At 50.1% G+C, this 21513-nt stretch overlaps 7 protein-coding genes and 1 non-coding gene across 8 annotated transcripts, besides 17 other annotated features; all 8 read right to left on the bottom strand.

The window, feature by feature from the left end:
* Positions 1-13966: part of a sequence feature (heterozygous, non-Esmeraldo-like haplotype) that runs on past the window's edge.
* Positions 362-727, bottom strand: Tc00.1047053506855.100 (hypothetical protein, conserved; the record flags this gene model as incomplete). Its single annotated transcript, XM_815477.1, has 1 exon — positions 362-727. One exon carries the CDS (start codon positions 725-727, stop codon positions 362-364), a length of 366 nt encoding a protein of 121 aa, XP_820570.1.
* Positions 889-921: a sequence feature (AT_rich).
* Positions 1518-1543: a sequence feature (AT_rich).
* Positions 1619-1643: a sequence feature (AT_rich).
* Positions 1651-5859, bottom strand: Tc00.1047053506855.90 (structural maintenance of chromosome protein 4, putative; the record flags this gene model as incomplete). The annotated part of the gene is made up of 1 exon (XM_815476.1): positions 1651-5859. One exon carries the CDS (start codon positions 5857-5859, stop codon positions 1651-1653), a length of 4209 nt encoding a protein of 1402 aa, XP_820569.1.
* On the bottom strand, positions 6010-6076 carry Tc00.1047053506855.85. The gene has a single exon (XR_008255416.1). It is a non-coding gene; the product is annotated as an H/ACA snoRNA, TC6C1H3 (small nucleolar RNA).
* Positions 6596-6619: a microsatellite.
* Positions 6905-6924: a microsatellite.
* Tc00.1047053506855.80 (ATP synthase, putative) lies at positions 6999-8423 on the bottom strand (the record flags this gene model as incomplete). The annotated part of the gene is made up of 1 exon (XM_815475.1): positions 6999-8423. The coding sequence occupies one exon, from the start codon at positions 8421-8423 to the stop codon at positions 6999-7001; it is 1425 nt and encodes a 474-aa protein (XP_820568.1).
* Positions 8636-8667: a sequence feature (T-rich).
* Positions 9077-9099: a microsatellite.
* On the bottom strand, positions 9117-12551 carry Tc00.1047053506855.70 (hypothetical protein, conserved; the record flags this gene model as incomplete). The annotated part of the gene is made up of 1 exon (XM_815474.1): positions 9117-12551. One exon carries the CDS (start codon positions 12549-12551, stop codon positions 9117-9119), a length of 3435 nt encoding a protein of 1144 aa, XP_820567.1.
* On the bottom strand, positions 13284-14252 carry Tc00.1047053506855.60 (hypothetical protein, conserved; the record flags this gene model as incomplete). The annotated part of the gene is made up of 1 exon (XM_815473.1): positions 13284-14252. The coding sequence occupies one exon, from the start codon at positions 14250-14252 to the stop codon at positions 13284-13286; it is 969 nt and encodes a 322-aa protein (XP_820566.1).
* Positions 13967-14570: a sequence feature (areas merged during assembly that could not be assigned to a particular haplotype. This can correspond to areas where the two haplotypes were merged or to regions with more than two copies in the genome that were merged during assembly.).
* Positions 14545-19002: a mobile genetic element.
* Positions 14571-14575: a sequence feature (areas merged during assembly that could not be assigned to a particular haplotype. This can correspond to areas where the two haplotypes were merged or to regions with more than two copies in the genome that were merged during assembly.).
* Positions 14576-19017: a sequence feature (areas not merged during assembly with more than two copies in the genome that could not be assigned to a particular haplotype).
* Positions 14580-14801: a mobile genetic element.
* Positions 18826-19002: a mobile genetic element.
* Positions 19018-19390: a sequence feature (haploid, non-Esmeraldo-like haplotype).
* Positions 19267-20094, bottom strand: Tc00.1047053506855.20 (hypothetical protein, conserved; the record flags this gene model as incomplete). Its single annotated transcript, XM_815472.1, has 1 exon — positions 19267-20094. The coding sequence occupies one exon, from the start codon at positions 20092-20094 to the stop codon at positions 19267-19269; it is 828 nt and encodes a 275-aa protein (XP_820565.1).
* Positions 19391-21513: a sequence feature (heterozygous, non-Esmeraldo-like haplotype).
* On the bottom strand, positions 20321-21316 carry Tc00.1047053506855.10 (hypothetical protein, conserved; the record flags this gene model as incomplete). The annotated part of the gene is made up of 1 exon (XM_815471.1): positions 20321-21316. One exon carries the CDS (start codon positions 21314-21316, stop codon positions 20321-20323), a length of 996 nt encoding a protein of 331 aa, XP_820564.1.
* Positions 21477-21499: a microsatellite.

Below are 21513 nucleotides of genomic sequence, written 5' to 3'. Positions count from 1 at the left end.
CGTGTAGCCCTTGTTGTCCACTCAACACGCCGTGCCACGTTTCGGCAGGCCTATTATTATTTACACCTTTTCTTCCCGTCCGCACCTACAACAATCCAGCCAACAAAGAAAAGAAATAAAAAATAAACACCCACCCACACACACACACACGGGGAAACACAGGGAGGGTAAACAAAAAAAAAAATGACGGTCCGAATGGGACCCAAAAGTTAAATGAGGCCGCTAACTTGTATGCGTATATATAAAGATGTATATATAAAGGAGGGGGGGGGGGGGGGAAAGTCATAAGAAAATGACAACAACAGCCAACTTCGCCCGGCTCATGCGCGGAAAAAAGCAAATGCGTTCAATTCAGCCTCATTCACGTGCAGTCCACAGTCTTCATGAATTTCCCCGCGTACAGTTGACGGAAGTTCTCCTCTCCTTTATGGCGCACCGCGCAGAGATCCGAGCGCAGCAGCAAATCCATATTCCGCTTCTCGTCATGCAGAAGCAGTTGACCTTCCTGGCGCGTTAACTCCGTAAAGGTGGCCAAACGCTCCCCCTTTTCGTTCACCTCGTGCCATGTGATGCTCTGACCATCACGGAGAAAAGACCCGCGATCATACTTCCACGCCCGCATGCCCTTCTTTACCACACACTCCTTGGCCTCCACAGGACAAATGGACATTGCAAAAAGAAGAAGGAGAAAAACGTACAAAAATGTGATGCAAAAACGTTGCCGCATGTGTCGTCCGTGCTGCCGTTTTGTTTCGTTTCCTAATCAAAAGAAAAAGAGATTTCTTCTACCTTTTTTTTTTTTTGGTTGTTGTTCCTACTTCCCGCTTTTCCTCTTTTTACTCAGCATAAAAAATCTAAAGCAAAGGCTCACAACAAATAAAACAGCGGAAAAAAAAATATATACAAATAAAAAAAAAAAAACGGTTCTGTCAGCGGCACAACACAGAAAAAAGATACAGACGTTTTAAGTGCACATGCCACATGGGATGCAGATATGGAAGTTCACATGCAGTTACACACACACGCAATTATGCATGCATGCATGTACGTTGGTTTATGTTTTCCCTCTTGGAGAGGTTAAATAAGCAAATAAAAATATCAAATCTCTGAGCGTAGGGCTTCCTGATGATGTTAAATCAACAAAACAAACAACATGCACGAAGAAAAGCCCCTCTTTTCTAACTTCTGAATTCTATTCGGCAGCACCGTCGCGGCCACCACTTCCTTCCTTTTTCCCTCCACACATGAGATCCACACGCCCTGCATAAAAGGAACGAGGGCAGAAGAAGTAAAACAAAACAACAACAACAACAAAATGTGACCGCGTCTGAAGGGGAGGCGGAGAAACCCAAGAGAGAGAGAAGCAACACCAATGCAATAAAGTTAAAACACTCCAAAAGGTTGCTTCTAATCGTCATACAAACACACCGCAGAGTCCCTCCTTTTCCTCAAATAAATATATATATATGTATCTTTGAGAGGAAGAGGAAAAAAAGGTGGTATTGAGTAGGAGGGAGAAAAATAAATAAAATAAATAAATAATGTAAAGGGCGGAAGCAACTACATAAATAAAACAACGACCAAACAACAACAAGGCAATGCCATGCCATAATCTATGAAAATATTAATAATAAATATTAAAAGCGGCTGTCATGACGCACGGCGTTTTTTCTTTACTCGCTTTCCGTTATTCGCCGCCTCGGCGGTATGGTTCCTTGCGTCGTTGCCGCCCTCCGCCTCATCGTTGCCTTCATCCCCTCCCTCATCCCTGCATATTTCCCCATCGCCGTTGGAAAACGTGACCATATCACTCGCCTGTCGCTTTCTTTGTAGCCGCAGTAGTTCGGCCTCTACCATCCGCTGAAATCCCCTCGGCATCAACACCAATGTGCGGGTGACATCCTTCACTTTGCACACCCCGACGAGCTGGTGGGCCATTTCAAACATGTTGTTGCGTAGTGAAATAATGATGAACTGCGCTCCGCTCGCTTGGCGAAGTAAATAATTCGCAACAATAGACACGTTACGGAAGTCTAACGCGGCATCAATCTCATCCATGACGTAAATAGGGGTTGGCTTAATATCATGCAGAGCAAAGATAAGTGCAAGGCTCGAGAGTGTCTTTTCCCCTCCGGAAAGATTCGATATCTGCTTCCATGACTTCTTCGGTGGACGCACAACAAAATGGATCCCTTCAAACGGATCATTCGCATCAACAAGTTCCAAGTCGGCGTCTCCTCCGTGAGTTAACAGCTGGTAAACCTCTCGCAGTCGCTCCTGTACACGCACAAAACATTCCATAAACCGACCGCGTCTTTCTTCTTTCAGCTCCAGCAGTCCCCGCTCCGCCGCATCGGATGCCTCCTTGCAGCTGAGATAGTGCGATTTCCCCTTGCGGTGCTCCGCATCGCGTTCATGCCACAGCGCGACAGCACGAAAGTCAATCTCACTGTGCAATCGTTTCGTCTCTTCACTGAGAGACTTCGCCAGACGCACCGAATGCTCATAGTCACATCGCGCCAGTTCCTCAGGTGAAAGTCTGAACGACATGTTACGCAGATCGATGCAATTCGACTGCTGTTTTCCAGGCCGACGACGCAATTCTTCCTCGTCCTCCTCAGCCCTCCTGTTGTTGTTGCGATTCTTGTTTTTTTTGCTTCGTTTTGTCCTTTCCTCTTCCTCGTATTCTTCATTTTCTACTTCTTTCTCCTCCTCTTCATCGATTGATTCATCCCCGTCGGTACCTGAATTGACGTCCAGCTGCAGCGTTTCTATGCCGTACAACTCCGCGTTTTCCCGCATCTTTTCCTCACATCCTTCAATCTTCTGCTCAAACTTCGCCAACTCCTGCAGCGCATCGGCCATCTTTGCAGTTTCCACCTGGCGGAACCGCTCCTCATCATCTAGCAGCTTCTGCGCCTCGATGAGGGCCTTGTGGGCAACAGGCACCGCCGTCTTCACATCCTCTACGTCCGACTGAGCCTTTGCAAACTTTGCATTCGCGCCGTTGTACCGTCGCGTCCATTCCTCTGAGGTTGCAATGGCGGCAGCAAGCGCCCCAGATGCCCCTTGAGCCGCTTCCTCGTTGATCCGCTTCAGCTCTTCCTCTAGCTCAGCAATATCACTTTGTTTACGTTGTTGTGTTGCATGAAGTCGGTGGGACAGGCGGCGGCATTCTCGAATAGCATTTTCTTCCGCCTCCCTGCGTTCTTGTTGTAACTTCAGTTCTGCACAGAGTGCCTTGTAACCGGCACCGCCCACGGCATCCATCTCCTGTTCAATCCGCTCTAGATCGCTTTGGTGCTTAAGCCGTGACTTGTTTGCGGCCTGCAGACTCTTCTCGGCCTCGTCCACTTCCTCGAGAATGGCCTCCCGCCTGCTTTGGCTCCCGGATGAGTTCTCTTCCATCTCCTGAAGCAAGGCGGTGCGTTTCTTGGCATCGGACTCCAAAGTGGCTCGCAGTGTTCCAAGCTCAACTCGAAGCTTTGAAATTTGCTCCGAGCTGAGGTGCCGCTGAGTCTGTCGCATTTTGTGCAACTGCTCCTGTGCCGCACGCTCCTCTTCGACTGCCTCCACCAACTCCCCCTGGAGCCGCTGTAGTGCCACTCGTGCAGCCTCCTTGTCCTGCGGTGAGCGTGCTGCCTTCAGCTTCGCCCCGCGCGGCGTGTTCCCACCACCCGTGATGGAGCCACCAGGCTCCGCCAACTCGCCACGCACCGTTACGACACGAGCACGCTGCGTACTACCAAACGCCACCTCCCGTGCCTCACCAAGATCCCGCACAAGAAGAGTGTCTCGCACAGCCTGGTAGAACGCTACACGAAAGCGCGCATTTGTTGGCACAATGTGGTCAAACAGACGTGTGGCCTTTGGGCTCGGGGACGTGAAAGGTGCATTCATGCGGTCCCCCACTTCGCGTTCAATCTCTTTTAACACCATCATTGTGGCGCGACCAATGTTATTCTTGCGAAGCAACTCCAATGCCGCGACGGCCGTCTCACGGTCTTCCACGACATGAAACCCCCATGCATTACTCGCCACACCTGCTGCAATGTCGTATTCATCGGCAATACGACCGAGTTGACGTAGGGTGCCATAGTATCCTTTAAGAGAACGTTGTGCGAGAAGAAACTCCATGGCGCGATCATCTGCTTCACCTTCACGGTATGCATTCTTAATCTCTTGTATGGCATTATTAACACTGTGCTTTCGTTCTGCGGCACCGGCCAACATCTCTTGAAGGCGCTGCAACTCCTCCTTGTAGCGATTCTTGTTAGCATCCTGTAACAGTTCCTCTATTTCTGCAACACGATTTCTATTACGTTCTGTAGCAGCATCAATCTTTCTTAACTGCTCCTGCGTCATTAGCCTTCCATTGTCAAGTGAGGCCAACCGACTACGTGCAGTGTCAAGCTGTTCTGTGGCTTCCACGACTGCCTTCTCGTAGGGGGCAAAGGCTGCCTTGGTTTTTTCAAGTTCTTGACGGAGAGGCACAAAGACATGGGCAAGCTCCTCCGTTGTGCTGTCGTATTCCTTCTGCAGTTTCTCCACACGCTGAGTAGATTCCTCAAAGTTTTGCTGGTGAATGATCACCTCTCGATCCGCGTCTTGCTGCTGTAATTCGGCCTTCTGCAATTCTTCCTTCGCCTTTTTCAACTGTTCCTGGGCCTTCTTCCGTGCCTTCGTCTGTTCGTCTGCACCGGACTTGATGCGCTCCACCTCCGCATCGGCTGTCTCCTTCTTTCGCCGCACCGTATCTCTCTCTTTCGTTGCCTCCGCAAGCTCCTTTTTTCGTCTCAAAAGATCCTCGTCCAACTTCGCCTTCTCTTTTGAGTGTGTCTCGACAGTTTTCTTCATGGATGCAATGCGTTCGTCAATTTCCGTTAAAAGCCGCCGTGGTTCGGCGAGCTTTTCTTCAATTGTCTGCATGCGGAGCTGACACATGACAATCAATGTCTTCTGCAGGTGATTGTCTTTGGTGACAAAAGCAATGGCGGAGTCTTTGGCGTCATCTAAAGCCTCCCTCTCCGCCCGCAGCTTGCGTTCACGATCCAATGCCTCAAGGCGAGTCTGTTGCGCCGCCTCGGCAGCCTTTGACGCCTGCGATATCCTCTCCGCAAAGTTGTTCGTGCCGATCAAGTCGTCGAGGTATTCAAGCAGACCCTCCTCGCCCTCGCGCTCCGACTTGGGCTTCATGAGGGCAATCTGCTCCACCTCGCCCTGCAGGATGAGGAAGCGGTTGTGCTCCAGGTCCACCCCCTCCGCAATGAGTTTCTCAACCACTTCCCGTTGCGTTGTTTTTACCCCGTCAATGAAATACTGCGAGGAACCGCTCTTGTATACCTCACGCTTGATGGAGAGGAGGCTTTCGGGTACCTCTTGACGGTATTCCGGATCCCCCTCATTTTCTGGTGTCTCTGCGAGGCGCACAAAGTGCACCGTCACGGAGGCATACGCCTGATTGGGGTGGGCGGCAGAGCTGTGAATGAGTTCCGAGAGCCTCTCCAAGCGGATCTTCTTGGCGTTCCTGCCGAAAACAAACAACATGGCATCAATCACATTTGATTTGCCTGAACCATTTGGACCAATAACAGCCGTAAAGGTTTTGTGAAAAGGCCCAATGCAATGTTTACCGGCGTAGGACTTGAAGTTCTCCACCTCAATGTCGCGTATCACCATTCGAGTACCCGCCGTCAGCTCCGACGCGGGCACCGCGCCTCTGCCCGCAACCCTCATAACTGTCAAAAATGCACACGGAAAAGTAGAGCTAATTTCATCCGTGAAGATAGTGGAAAGAAAAAGAACAACAACAAAAAAGAAAATACGCAATTTGCACAAACCAGCTGCTCCACGCATCATCCACTTCCATTTCTTTGGGAACAACTGTCACAATACCCACAAACAAATAAAACTGCGGTAATTTCTCCTTAAGCAAGATCAATGATTTTATGAGCTCCAAGAAACCTGTAATACTGAGGTGTTTTTGTGTATGTGCGTGTGCCATGTCACTCTCCCGAGGGCAAGTCCGCCGTTGGTGCAATGAATGTTTGTGCTCCACAACGGTGCTACCCGCGGTTATCGTGCACTGCGCATAGGCAACTCTCGCACCTCCCCGTTAAGCGCACTGGGTGCCGTCACGCGCGGCATGTTCACGGGAACATTGCCCACTTAACAGGAAACACGGTAAACGCCAAGGGGGGATGGCAACAATAAAAAAAAAACCTCCAGCGTGAAGGAAAAACAAAGTAGGGGAAAAGGAAGGGCTGTAGAGGGAGGGGAGCACGTGAGCCCCGTGCTTCTGTGGTGGGCAGCCGGGTGCAATTCACCGCCACATTCATCAAAATATTTTAACGGAACGCACCATGACGTCGTCAGTCGCCTTGCGCCTTGACGCTGTCGGTGCTGCAAATTGCGGGCCTGATTGAGACTGCCGCCTGCCACGACGACATCTCTAAAGACGTCTCCTTAAAAACACCTCTTTTTTTTTCCTTTTTTATTCTCTCGTCACACACTCTCCCTAATATATAAGTATGATTTTATTGGATCAATGCATAAAAGAATGACAAAACGGAAAATAATTAATAATGAAAATAAAAACAACAACAACAACAACAACAACGATAGCGAGTGGAAGCATAAATCCCAAAGTACATGACACATTTCTCTCAAACAAGAGTCGAGGGATAAAAAATGAACCCCCTCTTCCATACTTCTCTCCCACAGTGTTTCCGACACCAAAACGGCTTAATAAATGTATATAAAAATGATGCGGAATTCGCCTTTCATTGTTTCTCTCTTTACACTGTTTCGCTTTTAATTCTCACCCCTCCTCTTTTGCTTCGCGTCTGTCACAAAAACCAAATAAATAAAGTGGCAGTAGGAGAAGAATGCAATCACCCAAAATACACACACACACACACACACCAGTCACAAAAACAACAACAACAAAAGGTGCACATTATTGTTTTCCCCCCTCTCCTAATGCTCTGCTACTGCTATTACTGCTGCTGTTCCTGAATATACTCCCACCGCTGCACCATAATTTTCTGCACCGCGAGAAGAGCGTTTTTGGCGACCTCTGGGTTAGGGTGTGACATCAGGGCCATGACACGATTCTTTACACCCTCCATGCGTGGAAGTAGCAACAGAGACTTTCCGGTCGGGTGGTGGCGGACAACCTCTCCAAGATCGTGGCAGGCAACGGCGAGGGTAAGATCCTGGTGTGTTGTCATGATGGTATTTCCAAGTGCCACCAATACCTCGTAGTCGTTGTTCTCAAACTGCATGACGTTTTCCCTCCAGAACTTATTGCTGGTGTGCACCGGTGTCCACTCCATCTCTCCGCTAAGCACTTCACCACGATACTCTGAAAAGCTTGTGAGTTTTTCCATGCTATGCTCAAGCACATTTTTTAGCTCATTGATGACTACGCTGATATCCTCATCCCCAAATTTGCGGCGGGAGAGTTGTGCAAGTGTCTTTAGCATGCCCACACCAACCATTTCCGCAATGAAGTTGGGTCCTTTGCCGGCGTTGGCGCGACCAAGCTCATAGATGTCGCTGTTTACCCAATCCGTCGTAGAAGGGTTTGATATGAGGGTGATATATTGCCGCTCCGCCTCCACCATGTTCCAAAGGACCATCAACGCCACCCGGACACATTTCTCCTTCAGCATGCGATGCAAGACACGATGAACATGTGGAATCATCTTATGCTTCTGCAACTCCACAACACCCCGATACTCGTACGAGAGTAACCATGACACCAGTAATGTCTCATAAATGAGTTGAACGATACTTGCCGAGTCATTTGCAACGATATCAAAGAGAAGTCGTGGTAGAAACTGCACTATCTGCTCCTCGAAAAACCATCTACGAAGTGCCTTCGTGCGCGCCACAATAGAACAGCCCTGCACCGCAAAGGCCACAGCGGACACCTGTAATGTCTCCGCCGAAAGCACATCGGTGACATGTGCAAAAAATCGCCGCAAAGCCTCCTCATTTTTCTCAATCGGACCGTATCTTAGCGAGGTTGCAGCAAGGAACAAGGCAGGGTCTGTAATGCCATACTCCTCACGGTGAATCATCACGAGATAAAGGAAGGACTTGGCTGGATTATCTCCAAACAATTCCTCGGCGGAGGGTGCACCAAGTTGCTCCCCCAGCGCGCCACAGTACAACACAAGATCCGCAAAGAAGCGCAGTACAAAGCCAAGAATTTTACTCGAATGGATCCCTTGCGTTGTTTTAAAGAGTGCCACCGCCACCGCCTGGTGCTTTCCGTCAAGAAGCGAGTGAAGCAAGTCGCTGGTGGGCGGGCAGCTAAAAAGATGCTCCATCAGCCGCACCGTCGACTCATCCGCGACACGCATCTCACGCATTTGACAAATTGCGTCAGTGGCTTCGGGTGTGAGACAAGACATGCTGCGGATGTTGATTCGGCTATCAATTTGATGCCGCTCCCTCCCCTGCCGGTGTTATGTAAATATATATATATATGTACTCCTCCCTGTTATTCTTTGTTGGTGTGGTTGCTCCCCTTTTTGATTGCTGTCACGAATGTTCGTCCTTCTGCAATGACGCGTGGCGCAGTCAGAAGACAATTCAACACACCCTCGGAAATCTGAGAGCCGCCAAAGAAAAAAAAAGGAAAAAAGAAAGAAAAAACCCACGAACAAACAAATAGCCGGAGTACATCCGCAGTCAAAACGAAATAAAGCACCTCCCGTTCCATTCCCTTCTCAATGTGTGATTCAAAAGCGATTTTTTTTTTTTTTTTTGTACCAGACACGCATGCACAATAAGAGGACAAAATATCAAAAGAAACAGGCCGGAAGAAAAAAAATACACGCAAAAAAAAAAAAAAAGAAATTCAAGAAAGAAGACAAGAGGTAAAAGCCGGCAGAAAAATGTAACAGGGGAGTACAATCGCATACGGTTAATTAGGCCGGTGAAGATCTAGTATCTAAACCCATTTCGGGGGTAATAATATATCCATTTCCTTCCTCCCCACCCAAACTGCACATCACACAGAAAGTGAGTGACAAAGAGGAAAAGGAATTCTCAAAATTGTAACAAACAAAAACAAAAACAAAAGCACTTTGAGAGATGTAAAATTATTTTCCTGTTCTTCTTCTATTTAGAGCAGCTTTGAGTGCCTTTTGATTTTCCTCACGTAGGTGCCGTAGCTGCTGCAGTACCTCCGCCTTCTTCTTCACGCTGCTAGCATTTGAAGGCGGTACAATTGCTGGATCGACACGCGTTGTGTTGATAAGAGATGTCACGTTTGTCGGCCTTTGCCTCCCTACACAATTTGTAACAGATGGCGGTTGGTTCGTCTGCTCACTCACTACCGTGCAAATATCGCTCCGCATAAACATTTCAGCACTCCACTCACGCTTTTCCTCCAAAACAGTGATACTGGCGGTATTCGGGGTGTTGCTATTAGGTACACCATCCGTCCCCACCGCCTTTGAAGAGTTACCAATGCCCCTTGAACAGGGGGTCACTGTAAATCCTCCACCGAGGCGTTTCTTTGCAAGTTGCTTGACGGAATTCTCCCCACCCTTGACACTGATCACAGCACGTTTTGAAGTAGACGCCGCTGACACCACTGTCCGCAACTCAAGCGGAGCATCGTCATCATTCCATTTCTTAACCGTCTCCAGTTCTATGGGCGGCGAAGCAGACGGCGTCGTATTCACAGCAGCTGTGGCCTCATTGTTTTTATGGTCATTTGTGTTGGTTGGCATCGTGACGACGCTGGAAGTAGCGGTAGGCGTGGGCGTGGATACGGGAGTGATTTGATTGGTAGAGGTGGTAGCATAAGTAGAAGCGGTAGCATCACCACCACCCCCGCAATTTCCAGCGGCGGACGAGGCGGTCACGGCAGCCTTTGTTAAAGTCCGACTTTTCTTTTCCTGGTAAATTGGGATCAAAAGCTTCGGTTTGTTTGTTGATGACGATAATGAGGAGTTAAGTCTCAGGGAATTTACACGGCCCCGCCCACTCAGCCCCGGTTTTGTGCCGGGAAGGGCATCCTTTGCCGGCGCCCCGCCACGTTCCTGTCCAGTCGTTTGAGACGACTCCCCCACTGACGCCACGTTTACAGCATCCTCTCGCTCTGCCACCGCATCCAGCAATTTATGCGGTTTCTGCACACGCGATTCATGGAAATTCGTCCGCTGTGGCGTCCTGTACCGGAATAAAAATTCAGAATGACGCAGCCCCACTGCCGCACTGCGGGAACGAAAAAACCTCGTACCATTGTTTGCCACATTCCGACGTTGTGGGGTAGCACGTGCAGATCGAGGATTAGTTTTTTTAATACACGTCTGCACATGCGACTCCACCGCCACTTTCTCAGGGGAACTCAGTGCCTCTTCAACGGCAGGCTGCGTTTCTATCAATGTGTCTGTGACGTGCGCATGTGGGAGTTGCATGTAGTCGCAATACAATTCAAGCTTCGCACCACAAACGCCATTAGGAGCCTCTTCTCCCACAAACACGTCCCAGTCCTCCTGCGTGAGAAGAGAAATGCAGTCACCGTCGCTATCTTGGTAGCGCAATCGCAGTTTTCTCCCGGCTGAGTTTGACGCCCCGCCGCCCTCTTGTCGGCTACAGAGTTCAGAGACTTTCTTGTAGATCTCATCAAAGGTGGCGTTTTCTGGGTCTGCTATCAACACCACGCGCAATTGTGCGTCAAAGTGCACCTTCAACTTGAGCGCCTCAACAGAGCGAAGAACTGCCTCACCATCCTGTATCAACTGCCCATTCAGGCCCAACTCATTCGCACGTTTTAGCGCGGTACGTAAATCAGCTACCCGGGCGCCCTTAAACTTCGGGAACGGACCCTTTGCCGCTGCAACCCGCATCGAATGACTGTTCAAGGAAATGTTGCTAGCGTCATCAAACGTGCTCCCTGTCGTATTCAACTGACAATCCTCCCCGCCTTTTAAAACGCGCTCCAAATTAATACGAGCAAGATCCTGCGCCGTGTTGGCGGCAAGACTCTGACATGCAGCTTGATACGCCATTGTCGTCTTGGCTGACCATATTTGCGAGGGCACATGTGCCACAGTTATGGACGCCGCGTCCACACGCCTTGCAATGAGTTCAGCGGGTGGAATCCCCTTGCTGCTTTTCATCTCCTCAAGAAGTGCGCTGCAGCGTGCAACAATCTCCTTCGTCGCGGCCGCGTCCCCTGCGATGCCAAGCTGAAGAATAATCTCATTCGCATGATTTATTGTGCGAAAAAGAGACACGGTCTCTCCTACTTGAGCTGCCAACCGCAACGCCGCCTCCACGTTCTCTACCTGCTGGAGGCGGATGATAAGCCGCTTGCCTTCCTTCAATAGCTCGCGATCAGCCACCGATCTTACCCGACCAGCCGCTACAAGTTCCTCAACCGCACAGACACATTCCGTAAGCTTCCCTACTTGTGGCTTTGCAACTGCCACACGAAGTGCCTCCACGTGATGCCGTGTTTTTTTAAGGGATTCTGCCAAATGTGAGAAAGGCTCATCCAATTCCTTCCGAAGCAGGTCCGAGAGGGTCTCGCCAGGAAGAAGGATGTCGCTGATCAAATCCACTTGACTGAAGGTCTCCTGGTGCCCTTTTGCGATTGCAGAGAGAACGTCCGAGGTCTCCGCTTGCTCGTGTGCCTGGGCAACAATACGACGCCATGCCTCCATGGCAGGAAACCACCTTTTCCCCATCCAAGTGAAAAACGGGCTGTGCAGACGCGTCACGCCCCCCTTTTTTTGATACTCCGTTTGATGCTCACTAAACAATTTTTTTGCTAAAGCCAGATCGCGCCCAACGACGGCGCGGCGCAAAAGAAGTATCTGGTGCGCCGTTTGTGACACGCCGTGAACCATGCGACGACACTCCTCAATAGTTGGCTGGTTGCCAAGAAAAAACTCCTTTACGTCCGAGAGTTCATGGGTGGTGTAACGCAACACCATGGCATCGAGTGCGATGTTGACGTCCCCTGCAGTTGTATTCACTTTTCTCTCAATGTCGTCCAATTCATTCTTTTGAAAGAGAGACATATACTCCAGTTTAGCTAGACAGCCGAGTAGACTGTTTGCGCTGTCATGAAGACCCATGGCAAGCGAGTATTGCGGTGCCCCATCGTGCTGCTCGGCATTCACAAGACGGCGGGAAGTCACAACCGAGGTCGATATTACCCGAACAGATTCGGACGGTATTGGGACACGACTGCGCTGTGCAAGCGATTTTGTTACAGTCTCCACGTACATAAGAATACATTCCAGTTCTACCAATGCATTGGCAGTACAATTTTGCGAGTTTTCAGGGTATACGGGGTCTCTCCGTTTCGCACGGTATCCCAACACAGGCGCTTCCCGCATCCCCTCGACGGCATGACGTCCAGCAGCCGTCTCATGCACGTTCCCTTCCTCTAGACGATTGATCCACGCGGACGACGGCGTTGGGTAGGGCGGTGGTCTACTGAAGTGTCTACAGGCCTCCGTTGCCGGGGACACGCACTCATCCCATTTCGCCGCCGCACCCTCCTTCGCACTCATGTCTCGCCCCCGCTTTCTTCACAACGCCGCACAAAAATCCGTTGATAATAATAATAATAAAAGCAAACCAAAAGAGATGACAATCCGTTGGCTTGTAAATAATTACTGAACCAACAGGAAAAAAAGAAAACGAAAGTAAACGAACAATAACACGTGTGTTGTCTGTGTAATTGTGAGCGGCAAAAGAGGGAGCGAGAGAGTTGTCCCAAACAACTTCTGCGGATGCCTCTATACCCCTTCTAAACCTTCCTTTTCCCTCTCTTTCCCTATGTCCTGTTGATTTTTTTATTATTCCCTCCGAATATTCTCTAGAAAATAAAAGGAAGTAAAGAAAGAGGAGATAGAAGAATGAGGCAAAGCGACACAAACACACACACAAACAAGAGGCTCTGCGGCAACTAACCAAAAAGAGAGAATGCGAGCGGAGTTCAATTAAAGGCAAAAAAAAAAACAAAGAAGAAAAGAAAGATAATTCAACCTGGATTTCTAAAAATCATTGCGGCAGCGCGCTATCCAAGGCATCTCTCATTTATTCCACCACATTTCACGGGGGTTGGTGGACGCACAAACAATAATAATAGTAATGATGCTGTCAAACAACCCAAACACCATTGCCCTCCCCACCCCCCTCCAGACAGACAAAGAAAGAATAACGGAAATACATATATCTATGTATATATCGTGATTTCATTGCAGGGGCAATGCAGCAACAACAAAATAGAAAGCACAGAGCTACAAGTCTTCATATCCGTTCCTCTCCTTAACAACATCTTCCGTGACCAAGAGCACACCACCTGCCATTTTGCCTGACGCCGAACTGTCTGTGGCTGTCATAGCCGTTGTTGTTGTTGTCGCTGCGGCATTGGACTGGGCGGATGCAATGTCGTCTTCGGTCAGTCGAAAGGGCACAAGCACACGACCCAGAAAAACCTTTTCATGCGGCCGACCGCGCCACAGCTCTAGTCGGGCCTCCCACTCCGTAATAACAAGACGGTGAAGTGGCTTTGTGATAGCACCATGAAAAACAATTCCAGCTACCACGGGGTTGCGGATCGGGCACGAGACCACCATCGCCTCCCGTCGCCGAGGTGCATGGGACGCTCTGCCGTCATCGTCTTTCTGAGGTGTTGCAGCCTCCTGCTGGGTACTGTTCCCCTCCTCCTCCTTCACGTCCCACGAGCACTCTGACCCCTCAATGAAATGACAGCACATACTGTAGCCGTTTTGATCAAACCCTTTATACTCCACTATGCTGTCATTGAAGGCGCGAAGACGCAGGGAAAAACGGTACGCCCCACTTCCAAATGCCTCATCACTCCCAGCTAAAGCTGCTCCTCCTACACGGTGACGCCTTTTATCCCCTTCCGTTTGGAACGACACGCGTAAAGTGACACTACACGTGGGAGACGCTGCTCGAGTCGTGTCGTCGTCGTCGCGAACACACTGCGTCATGGCCTTCGCATTAATGACGCGAAACGGGCCCAACCTACAGTTCTCTCCAGAGTCCATGTTTGCCGGAGAGAAACGCGGAAGTGACTCAAATGGGCGCATGCAGCGAAATGGTGCTACACCCTTCAATGTGTCGGAGGCCGACGCAGCATCGACATAAAGTGACATCATCAGCACGAGCCACAACACACGTTTTGCCATGGGCAACGGAGGGGGCACGACGCCGCCATGGACCCAATGCGTTACAGCCATGCCAGCAGCCCTTCCACACAAAATCGATGCTCCTGCACGCACCAACGGAATGGATGGAAAAAAGAAGGAAAAACAAGAAGCTCGGCAAAAGAAAAGAAAAACACACACACCAGATTTTACCAAAGCTTAAGTGGGAAACGTAGTAGAGGAGAAAGAGAAAGAAAAAGTAAAAAGCAAAAAGAAAAAGTCACTTCAGATCACCCACACAAAAAGTCACACCTCTACCGTTGCACAGGAAGTAAAATAAACAATAATAATAAAACAGACAAATGAACACAAAAACTCATCGTGCTTGCCTCTTCTTGTTGCCTAACAATGAAAATTAAGAATAATCTTCCGGGCAGCTGGCCGGATCCTGAAATTATCTTTGGAACCAAACAAGTTAGGAAAATAGGTTCGTTAGTTAATTGCTTCAACGTTTTCTTTTCATTCAATATATAGAATTCTGTGGACCACTAGCATGGTCCTTTGTTCTGAGTTAGAATTTGAAGCATTTATTACTTACGGAGTGGCAGAATTTGAGCTCCTCCAATCACAAGACCCCGCCGCTCCCCTTCGCAAGTTCCACCCCTTCGCTAATTCCTCAAGTGTGAAGACACGACCGCGTGATATGCCGTCTGCGGGGTTTTCCGCAGACCGTACGTATGCAAAGAATGCCTTTATTCCGCGAGGGTCCAAAAAACCATATATCCGTTTCAGCTCCCGCGTCGTGGCGTGAGGTTTTGAGCTGCCCTTATTCGCAGCTCCTTGCGGCGAAGTATTGTTCATCCAAACGTCGATGGTGCGTGGCAGGATGGCGGAAAAAGCCAATAGGGCCAAGCGTACCGCGCGCCTCGGCCTGCATGATGCGAAAAGGCATCTTCTTCCATTTTCCTCCGGCAATTTTAACATTGCTTGAATCTGGAATAAAAACGGCTCCCCATCCATGGAGCGATGCGTCCCTGATGATGGCGGCCGACGCCTTTTCCGTGGGCTCGATGATTCGCTTACGGTTGTATCCTCGATGATGTGTCGCAGTCTCTCGCCCAAGCCAACCGCTGCCGGCGGAATTGTCGCCGGGGATGTCTCCTGCACAATCCCCCGGTCAAGTGCCGATAATCTTCGTTGCACTGCCTTGATGAGAAAGCAGTAGGCACATAAACACGTGCCCAAAATGGCCGCCACATACGAAAAGCGTGACGCCGTAACCTCCATTTCCGCGATGGTTAAAGAATTCAGCGCCGGCATGGCGCGTAAAGACCGGACAAACTTCTCACTCAGGGATACCGCACGGCGAGTGTGATCAAACTGCACCCCCAGGAAGGTGTACTGCGCAGCACCCGATTCGCGATCCTCCCCTATCGTGGCGCGACGGCCGACCGCATTACGAAGCACTTGGGCTTCCCACCGTGTCACATCGCCTATCGACCCTGCAATGCGTATATTACCGATCCAAACGTCGACACGCACCAATGGAGGTGCAGCCCAGAGGCGGTGAACCACCGTCGTCATCCCCGCAATCGCCGAAGTAATAATAATCTGGAGAGTTTCTGGGCCGGCCTTGTATCCCATAGGGAGCCGTGTCAGCTCCACCAGCGTGCCGTCCTCCACGCGGCATCGAAAGAGATGCCGAGTCTCCCGCGGTAAAGGGACTTGCAAAAAGGACGCCTTTAAGTCCAGGCAGGAAGCGGCCTCAGCCATCACAGGCGGCAAATAATGGGAAATGTGTAGAAGAGGAGCATCAGCCTCATAAGCGTCGTGTCTGTTCCTGTCGCGTGGCCACGCGATCCATCGTCGTCGCAAACCGGTGGTTTTCTCCTCCACAACCAAAAGGGTATTATCTATCCGCCTGTTCTTGCAGAAAAAGCGTCCTCGATTATTCCCGCTTCCTTCAGCAATCACGCGTCGGCGACTGGAATCCTCCGTGAGCTTTCGCGCGCCTTGCCGGAGGAGGGCAGAGGGAAAGGGGACCGCCCGACGAGTCCCCATACTTGCACGAGTCTCTCCAGGGTAGCCGGGTGCAACCGGCTCTGGATCCACTCCAGATTCAACACGGGCACGTTGACTTGTTGCTGCGGCGGGATGGTTCGTGCATCTTGTGGAGTGGCCGGACGCGTCCTTGGCTCGCGTCGCGTTATTGTAGCAGCGCAATGATAAAAAGCATGAAAAACGCCTCTCTCCTTTCAACCAGAGTTCATGCCCTTCGCAGTTTTCCCTTCACATCAATGCGAGCAGCGACGACACCTGGGTCAGCATTGTGGTGTACCTCCCCAAATATCAAACAGTATTCTGGGGAAGGTCGAACGGGTCAACGTGCATCGCCAACAGCGAGAACATGTGTGGGTCAAAATTGCATGTCTCCACGATTGGAGCTGCGTGCCTCAACGCACCCTGTTTTGTGGAGTGCGCCGTGGCATTCCAAGGAGCCAGAGGTCGCTCCACGTGAGCAGTCGTAAGATTTGTAAGCTTTCGTTGCGTCGAAGTGTCCTGCGTAACGTTATAGTGTCGAACGCGTCCTGCCCTCGTATCCTGACGAACCGCAAAGCTCGGCGGGAGTCCGCCCTCGCCGTCCTTGACGCCACGGACCAATCCAAAATTATGCTCCAGCGTGAAATTGTTGGGAGTTAAGGCTGCAATCTCGGAACGACAACTCGCCGTTATCCACGCAGGTCAAAAAACAACACGTTGCTTCCAGTCAGTCCGGCTGTGGATATATCCATCCACCCATTCCCTTGTCAAGGGGCGCGCCTGCTTCCTCTCCAATCGCGCCGCAACCTTTCGCAACCCCAGAATCACCATGTCCAGCGGGGTTCGATCCATTTGCAACACGGACCGCAGCATCCTTGCGTGCCGCACTCTGGACTATGGCGCCGCATCTAATATTGCCGCCAAAAGGGCGCGCAGCCCTCCTCGTTGATCGGCTGTTCGTGCGTGCGGCATAAGGTTGTGAATTGCCCCGCCAGAGGCCTTCTCTGCTCCCACACTGACAGCGCACACATTTCTCGAGCCGCCTCGTTCGCTCTCCTCATATGAGTGCTCCAAAGCGGGGATTTCGGTGCTTCGTCGTACCACAGTCGAGCGTCGTTAGCGGATAAGCTCCATTGCCCCTCCCGACGATTGCGTCGGGCGATTTGAGAGGTCGGGCGGAGTGTCGGCGGGGCGGTGCGACGCCTGTGGGTATTGGTGGGAGGTGGTGGAATGGATGGGGCTGGTTTCTTCCGCCTTCGTAAGCGGCCGGCAGCCCCCCTGCCGTTTTTTGATGGACGCCTGTTTTGTGAGTAATTTCCTCTGGGGCACACATTGCGTGTAGATGCCTCGTGTCCATAGGTATGACAACGTTGGCATCGCACAGTGCGTTGGGTTTCTCGCCGATCGACGAGAGGCTGGGCAGCCCTCGCATAAGCGTCCGTCTGGTGAACAGCGGTGTAAAGACGGGCGCGCAGTTTGGAAAGCCGGATGCCGGGATCGGACGCGATTGTGAGCTGCGTCAGGAATGTATTCAGTAGGGACCTCCCCAAATTCATGATTCGATCGGTGGGATCCTGCAGGCCTTCCAGCGCGCTGATCCACTCGACCAAATTGTCAAAGGCAAGTTTAACCTGCTCGTTGTCCTGTTGCCAGCATTGGTATGCACACCGGAGGTCGATAATGACTCCGGAGGCGCCCTCATTCCATACACGCGTGGGCCACGTGGTGACGTTGAATGCGCAGAAACTGCGGTCCTCTTCCATGGGTAATCGGGCGTCCAGGGGAGAAGTGCGGGAGGGCAACGGCGTGGAGGGGTGGAAATGTGGTCTCGCAGCATTACCGTGAGGGGGCCTGTAAGCTGCCGAACTGCGTCGGGCCGCGCTGCTAGGCACGCCTCCAGCCATCAAGATATCCGTTGGATGCGGTAGTGTAGTTACGCCATCGTTGGCAACGTGTCGATTAGCGGGGGACTCGTCCCGCCCAGCCGTCTCCGCATCCCGCGCGGGTTGTTGTGCATTATGGCGTGCCTCCCGTTCCTGGAATTGACCAGTGAGGACTCCCAAGTTGAATTCGCGCTCCCGTAATTGGGCGCGATCGGCCTCCAACTGCTGTTGTAGTTCTAGGACCTGGTTGCCGGCCCCGGCGATAGTGGATTCCCTTACCGATAGGTTGTAATGCGCCTCCTCAAACTGCGAGTTAAGCTAAGCATTCCAATTCTGCAAGTCCGCTACGGCGTTTGCGTAATCGATATTCAGGCGCTCCCTTTCAGCAGTGATGAGCCCTTGTTGGTGCCCCAACTCCCGGGCTGCCCCCGTAGCTGGCAGGAGCGCTTGTGTCTCAAAATTAGGGATCTGAGGCGCCCGCGGATTCGCAATATGTCCAATAAGAGTAGAATCCTGCCATGCTTTAGAGATGGGTCCATGGAACAAGCATAAGCCTGTGGACGATGGGGCCACAGTTAACGTCTCATCCGACATCTGGTTACCATTAATAAACGTCATCTGCACCTGGGTCTCGCCACATTGGGACACCATGTCCCAGAGACGGGCGCCAATATCACACCACTCGGAGGGTGTGTAGGGAACCAAAGTCATTTCCTTAAACTTACCTGGCTGTGTGTCTGTAAAAAACAAAAACAAATATTATCTGGCCTCCATCGGTTCCCGCCCCTACAAAGTGGCATTCTTCCCAAAAGATTCATACGGTAGAAAGTATCATAAAGAATGCATTCATTTATCAGGATATACACATACATTCATTAAGTTAGCCAGCTCTCCCGCGATCATTCTTCTCACAAGCTCCTATAAACAGTAAAAAAGGTCCGCAACAAGACGCTGGAGCCACAGCACCCACACAAGGGTTCATAATCACGTGCGTTGACCCGCCAAGAGCAGAAGAACAAAAGAAATAGAAAAGGAAAAATAAAATACAATAAACAACACGGAGGGAGAATTTTTTTTTTTTTTTGTAGTTGAGAAGGGAATCAAACAATTTTTTCAGCGGTTCACAAACATAAAGACTTGCACCGCTCTCCTGTTATTGTCAGGGAACTAATATTACTTACGCATCAAAAAAGATCTTCGGATGGCTCTGACCTCAACATGCTTTCATTGTTAAACGAACGCCTTCTTTTGAGCTCAACCTCCGTGAGGTACACCCGCATTCCCGGCTCCGTCACACACTTTGATTCTCGATCCGAAAGAAAACGGATGGCATTCGCCATGCTTCCCTCCTGCAAGTTCATCCTTTTCTCAAAGGGCACCAGCACATCTTTATGAAGGCAGCTAAATACAACTTCCCGAGTTTTCTCTGCCGGTCGGAGAAATTGCGCCTCGACAACCTTTTGCAGTTCCCGCAACTCGGGAAACCACGGTGAGGTGGAATACATGTGCAAGGAAAGGCCTTCCGGTCGGATGTGTCGTCGTGCGTATAAAGCCGTAGAGTTGATGCTGCTTTTACTACAAAAAGGACGCAACGCAAGTAGACTGCGATTTGTCACTCCGCCACCGCTGCGACTGCCTCCAAACGCATTGTCTACGTTGCACTCTACACCCTGCTGTTCTTCCGCAACGATCATGGCGGCTGTCCTGAGATTTGCATGCGCCACGGAGCTCAGTTCTGCTCTAAACTGCACATGACGAAGGTGACGGTAGTATGTAAAGTAGACAAACATGGAATTCAGAAACGCACAGCTGGGCAACACAAAGAGTATGTAAAGTTGCTGCCGCACCCAGTGATTCGGGGGGCTATCGGGAAAGATGCCACCGGCTGGATTTGGTCCAAGCGACTCGCCGGGATGTTCCTCGGGGTTGTATATGTACAGCGGAGGTACCACCGTCACCAAGAGCAGGACGGTGAACACTATGGTGTGAGCAATCATAAACCACGGAAACATTTTAAAAGAAAATATAATATACCTGCAGCATGAATCCCAAGGCCCATAAAGAAATATAAAGAAAAAAAAAGAATACACGCATCATCGCTAAACATAGACACGCATTCAAGTGAAAAAAAGAAGGAAAAATAAATAAATAAAGGCACTAGGAAAAACTCATGAGGGACTTTTTTTTTTTTTTTTGATTCCCTGCGTCTTCTTTATTCCCAAATACCCCCACCCTTCACTACACCGGCAACATCACCTCATCATCAAATGTGGGGTAGTGGACACCGTCGCAGGTGGAGGATCGAAGCGTTGGAAGTGCAAGCCATAACAGAAGTGCCACCTTCATCATCGTGCTGCCCTTTTTGGTCTGATTGAGCACCGGATCATCGTTCGTCTCTAAAAGTGTCAGTAAATTGCGCCAACGACCAAGATCATACGGGTTACGAAATGGCACCATACTGTTTCGTAACAGGCGCTCCTTGTTCCCCACAATAACTCGCTCAATTTGGGTCTCGTTTTTCAAGATATGAAGCCCACTCCATACAATAAAAAAAATCATGCACGCAAATATTGTACCACACAAAGCAAACGTCAAGTAAAGGGGAAAACTACGAAGACGGTAGCCGCAAGGGCCATATATACTGCCATTGGCCTCACCGTGCCACCATAGCCGCACGTACGCCATTAAAAGCAGAAAAAAAGCAATCCCTGTTGAAAAAAAAAGGTAAACAATAAGAAGAAAAAAGTAACGGTGATTTTCGGCATCGACGCAATTATTAATCCAAGGGCAGTGGTGGTCCATCTTCGCTACACATCGGTTACACACCCTGCAATGATGCTCTCGTGGAGCCTTGTAACGTCGGCACGAATTGCAGTAACGTGAAGGTTCATCCAACAATTGATACCGTTTTTGTGGCGAAACTAAATCTCCCTCAATCGCCAATCGCATCGTCTCCTCCGCATCTACGCAAGGGCTAGTAAACGACGCAGCTGCCACGTAGTTGAATAGCGTGGTAAACGACAACACACTACAAGTAATCCACAATAAGAAGAAATACGGGGTTCCCGGTGTTGCCAGAAGCGGCAGGGCGATGCGGGAGATTGTCACCGTACATCCAACTATCAGCGAGATTCCAAAGAAAAGGGTGACAATACCACCCAACTGCAGTCCTATGTAAATAAACGAGCCACGAGAACTAAGGAACTTCACAATTGGCGGAATCAACGACCCCATATGCTTCAAGAAAATAAAATAAATAAAATGCAGAAGCAACAACACAAGAAGAAAATGGCCGGAAAAAAAAACGGAGCTTAATATTACGTACAATGTACACTCACACACACAAATAACGGCGTTCAACCCACCCTCTTCATTTTTCTTTCCTATCGCTCATTTATTATTATTATTATTATTATTTTTCCTTTGCCAAC

The sequence above is a fragment of the Trypanosoma cruzi genome, genomic scaffold (genome assembly GCF_000209065.1).
Source record: "Trypanosoma cruzi strain CL Brener 1047053516773 genomic scaffold, whole genome shotgun sequence".
NCBI lineage: Eukaryota > Euglenozoa > Kinetoplastea > Trypanosomatida > Trypanosomatidae > Trypanosoma > Trypanosoma cruzi.
Note: the sequence above shows the minus strand (reverse complement) of the source record. Positions and strands in the feature narration are given on the sequence as shown.